General features: G+C 33.1%; 1 protein-coding gene across 1 annotated transcript; it reads right to left on the bottom strand.

Moving 5' to 3' along the window:
* Window positions 1–3,204: 3,204 nt before the first annotated feature.
* Window positions 3,205–4,698, bottom strand: LOC126972011 (short coiled-coil protein homolog). The gene is made up of 2 exons (XM_050818558.1): window positions 4,294–4,698; window positions 3,205–4,200 (listed from the first exon to the last, which is right to left on the bottom strand). Exons 1-2 carry the CDS (start codon window positions 4,556–4,558, stop codon window positions 4,061–4,063), a joined length of 405 nt encoding a protein of 134 aa, XP_050674515.1. The 5' UTR covers window positions 4,559–4,698; the 3' UTR covers window positions 3,205–4,060.
* Between the last annotated feature and the right edge of the window lie 724 nt (window positions 4,699–5,422).

Below are 5,422 nucleotides of genomic sequence, written 5' to 3' on the forward strand. Positions count from 1 at the left end.
TCGATACAAAAACGGTACGCACGCGTTTTTTGTTTACAGAATTGCTTACAATTTGATATAGGTAGAATAATAACGTTTAGAACGTGAGTAGGCCCAAGCGAAATGAAGCAGTTTCAATGTGGTGGTTTATTATCACATACCTACGTTTCCCGCCGCGACAGTGTCATTCTGTCAACTTCCAGGACAATCAGTTTGTGAGATTTAATTGAAAAATTACTAACTGTGCAGTAAAAGGGTATCACAAAGCGTCTTATCAAAAAAAATAGGATAAGAAAATCACATTTCACACCTAAGGGGCCATCCATAAAGTACGTCACACGTTAATGGGGAGGGAGGGTATCACCGAAGTGTGACATCGTGTGACAAGGGGCATGGGGGGTAAATACTTTTGTGACGTCACATGTTAAAATTTAAAATTTAGAGAAATTCTCTGTTTAATGAATGATGACGATGCTTTATGGATGGAAGAGAATGATGTCGACACATGATGTTCCCGACGTTCAAATTCAGAACGAAAATGAAGTGCCTGATTTACCAGTAATAGCTGATATAAAAGAGTGGATCCAAAGTCCATGGACACTCTATAATTAAGTTTTTTATCTTTAATTAATATAATTAATCGTTTATTATTTTCTAACTAGTCGTTTGTTTTTTCGGTTTTATGAAATTTTGGACTTTATGTTGATTTTATTAGATTATTATTTAATAAAAATAAGTAAAAAATTTAAATAGCTGTTTTCTCTCGATTATTTTTAAATACATACATAAATTTAAAAAATGTGTGACGTCACATCAGGAGGGGGGGGGGGTTATAAAAATGTGACAACCTGTGACAAGGACAGGGGGAGGGGTTCAAAAGTCCTAAAATTCGTGTAACGTACTTTATGGATGGCCCCTAAATACTATTTCACAACTTTTTAATTTAACTAATAATTTAATTTTATACATTCATCAAAACAGCAAAATATTTTGTAAACAAAAAAGACGCCATTAAAAAAATATGTTGCCAGCTATGAAAGTACTATATACCCCGAGTTCCTCCGCTGTAATCGTTTTTTTGGGTTTATTGGTAGATATTAAAAGGAGGCTATCATGTACGACGCCACATGATGTTATAAGTATTCAAAGTCAAATAATCTTAATTCAATTAGGCTTTAACTAAGCGCTTTAAGTGAAGTAAGTTACTAGTCACTATTAGTATTGCTTTTAAGTTACTGAATTTAGCATGTTTGGAAAAAGTTCAGCTCGTGAGAAAATTAACGGTCACTCTTTTTAGCCGACTTCAAAAAAAGAGGAGGTTCTCAATACGTCGGTATATTTCTGAAGTGAAACTTCTTTATCGACGTATGAGAGAAATTTTATAGCAAATCGTCATGATTTTTAGTTACGTGCCATTATGTTTTTTTTTTATATCCAGATGGCCGCCGCGCAAAATTATGATTTCAACAATATGGATATCGTATCCGAGGTTATTGAGGGTGCAAAGAACGAATTTGGCATCATTTTTTAATAATTCTTAACTTTTTATTAACACTTGCGTGTGGTTTCACAAGCGACTCTATTCGTACTGGTCGTAAAAAAATCCGAACAAAAAAACCGGACGTTTGCGCTACTCTCACGGAATTCCGAATCTGAATTCCTGATCAGGAAACCTAATCCGGTTTCCGAACGTTTGCACCCAGCCTAAAGCTATTACTTATACGTATCTTATGATGCCTACTAGAATTAGAAGCAATCCCTTATTTCTAGTGTTATAATAATGAAAATCACTCAAAAAGGTGACTATTTTTGTGATATTAAATTTTCTTAAATGTACTGTAATAATTAATAGGTACCATCATTAATGGTAATTTCATAATAATAATAATCACTCCAATCATTCACAAATTCGATTTCTTCAGCGTATTAAGGAAGCTGGAAGAAAAAAATTTAAGGTTGACCTTTAATATGTTTGGCTTTTTTTATGTTTCTGCATTTTTAAAAGATCGGCCGCAAGCGTGAATTAACCAGTAGGTTACGAACAACTCTCGCGCTGAGTCATGACTGCTCGCTCGTGAATCTCTACTGGATAGTCCCACTGTTGTGGCCAACGCACGTAATTATGATTTCAATAACTTATGATTTCTGTACCTAACATGAGCAGTGAGACAGGCCTGATCCTGTCATATAATCCCAATCGACCAATAGATAAAACGCCGCAAATGGATCCGAACCATATACCTTCGACTAGAACCCTCAAGGAAAACGCAAACGCGGCTTTCTAAAGCAAGCCTGGCGGAGGACTATCATTGACAATGCAAAAGACATTGGAAAGACCTGGAGTGAAATCAAGAGAGATACTCAGGACCAATCACGCTAGAGGTGCACTTTGGATGCCGCTGCCCCAGTTAGGGGTTACAGAAACTTAAATGAAATGAATGATATTGTTATAGTTAAATATATAAATTAATTAAGTGTGGGGATATTTCAAAATTGAAGTCTAATAGCATGGCAATCCACAGATGTGGCAGAAAATTATGTAGATAATTCAATGACTAACAAAATTGTAGATTTAATTTCATTCTAAACAACATACTTCAAAATAATTTACCTATAAGCCCCACAGCAAGTATGAGAAAACCATACACAGCAATTTCGTAATTGTGATGTTTTATTATTATTTTTTTTATGGAAAAGCAGGACAAAAGAGCGTATGCACCTGGTGTTAAGTGATCAGAGCCACTCACATTCTCTTGCAACACTAGATGAATCACAGGAGTGTTGCCGGCCTTTAAGGAAGGTGTACGCGCTTTTTTTTAAGGTACCCATGTCATATCGTACAGGAAACACCACACAAGGAAGTTCATTCCACAGCTTTGTAGAACATGGAAGAAAGCTCCTTGAAAACCGCACTGTGGAGGACTGCCACATGGTGGGGATGATATCCTAACTTGTGGCGTGTCATGGGAGGGTGGAATTCAGAGGCAGGAATCAGGTGAAACAGCTCTTCGGAACACTCCCAATGATAAATGTGGTAGAGGACACAGAATGAAGCGATGTCTCTATGCAACACCAGGTGATCCAGCCGTTCACAGACTAGTAATTAGTATGTTCAATCCATATGCATGAGAGTACATAAATTGGATATTACAAGGTGTTAAGACACTCACATTGTCAACTCTGCAACTCTGCATCAACTCAGGAAATATTATAATGAAAAATCAATTTGTTGTGCTTCAAATATATATATTAACAAAATTATATTGAACAACAATTTTTTGAGTACATAAACTTACACTTAAACTATAACTAAGGTGCTTTAAAGAATGAATTCAAGGCAGTAACAACATTTAAAAAGCAAGCAAAATTTTCTCATATTTCTAAATTTCCATACATCAATCAAGTTTAAATAAAAAACTAGACAAAAGTGATTAATAAAGGTATACATCAGCCTACCAATATATATAAAAACTGTATTTATGTATATATAAGTATCTCAGATAGAGGAGAAAAAATCTTCTAGTAATTTTAAATCGAAGATGTGTTCTAAAGACTTTAAGAGTTTATAACAAAACTGTATGACATCCTTGTTTTTTATAGATTTCATATTACAGTTGAAATAAATATTGTTAAGGTTGTCGAACTCCAGTACAGTCTATATTACAAACTATAGCTGTCTGTGAGATTTGTTAAACAGGAATGTTATTATTTGCAAAGTGTGCAATTCTGTATTATTAATAATAATATGAGTGTTTCTAAACTAAATCTTAAAATAATTACAATAATAATTATGTTGTTTTATTTACTAACTCCATTATAATTACTATATCATATCTATAATATAATTAAATATCACCCTAATCCTTTATTAGAAAGCTACTAAATTTACAACACTGCTTTCAAAAAGCTAAGCTTATCTTCAAATTTAAATTTGTGCCACAATGGGGACATTAACCTTTAAGCTTACAAGTGATTTAGCCAGCCTTAAAATTATATATTCTGGGCCAGTATTACATACCATGAGATTCAGTCAAGAATAATATGCTTATTGGTCATTTATTATATATTTTTACCAATTTTCTTACTTTTTAATAACTTTAGGAGTTGATTGAAAGACTGAAGAAGCTGACATTAAGTTCTCAATGTATTGACCTAATACTTGATTTTCAGACCTCAGCTTCAGATTTTCTTCCTTAACAGAGTCAACCCTTTGGGACAAATCTTAAAAGAAATGAGGTCAGTATTATTATATAGCAATAATTGAAAATATAAGCTAATTTAATAAGAGCATATTTGTGATTAAATAATACATACCATCCAGAGTATTTTGTAACTCGAGCACCTGTGAAATTAGACGAGCTTTTTCTTCTTGCTCATCAATACCCGAATCAGGCTCAAAGCTTTGCGGTCCGTTTAATCCTGGACTTGAGGAGCCGCCTGTATAAGAGCTGGGTAAAGAATCCATAGATCGTCCATGATCCAATCTGTTAATGTCTACTTCGTCATTTATTATCACTTGAGGATCGTCATCAGCCAGAGGTATATTGTCATCATTACATTTATTAATGATGGAGGACATAGTGGAATATCTTATAGTTAACTAATAATATATTTCGTATTTAGGTATTAACTAGTATATTGTATTTTCTTGTACCTTTTTAACAAAGTCGCACTTAAAATTATTGATCGAAAGGGAAGTACAACAATAGATAACACAGAGTACTTTAATTTTAGCTAAATTACCAAACAAAGAATATATTTACTCTAACGAGATAGACCACAGAATATTTATAATTCGTACTCTATTTAGGCAGACTAAATAGAGTAAAATATATACAATATAAACACAAAATATTATAAAAAGTTTGTGGAAAAGCATGCCAGTAAAGTTTAATTTGATAATTGATTAACTTCAATCATGTATGTTTCTCACAGTAAACAAAAAATGAAAGGTAGGCTAAATGTATCTATTATACACAGTTGCTTAATTGGTATGTAGCGAATACAATATGTTTTGTGCATGCGTTATACTTTATAATCAGAATCCGATTATTTTAAGATGAGATCCAGTACATAATAATATATTTTTTGGGAGTTTGAAAATGCATTACTGCCAAATGAATTAAATTTAAAAAAATTACAGTTACCGACTTTAGCCGAACTAGTGAAGTAGTAGACGGTAGAACGTAGTGATTATATTACACAGAACACTTTTACTCTAACGAGATAAATTAGGTACCTTTGATTATTGTTACGACTAAATCAAAGAGGATGTTAATACTACGTACAAAAATAATCTAATAAGAGGCGGGACTGCCTAAGAAAATATTGAAATTTAGTTTAGTATGAAACGTGCAGTGATTTGACATAAGTTTTGACGAAGTTTTATACGGCTAAGTTTGGGAACGGTTGCTTAAAACGTAGTGGATTTCTATTTTATTCT

This window comes from Leptidea sinapis, chromosome 2 (genome assembly GCF_905404315.1).
Source record: "Leptidea sinapis chromosome 2, ilLepSina1.1, whole genome shotgun sequence".
Classification (NCBI taxonomy): Eukaryota; Metazoa; Arthropoda; class Insecta; order Lepidoptera; family Pieridae; genus Leptidea; species Leptidea sinapis.

What these genes read in the sequence shown, in the direction of transcription:
- LOC126972011 (XM_050818558.1), bottom strand. Translation starts at nt 4,558, where the DNA reads ATGTCCTCCATCATTAATAAATGTAATGATGACAATATACCTCTGGCT. An exon ending in GTTACAAAATACTCTGGATG is followed by an intron (nt 4,201 to 4,293) that starts GTATGTATTATT and finishes ATTTCTTTTAAG; the next exon opens with ATTTGTCCCAAAGGGTTGAC.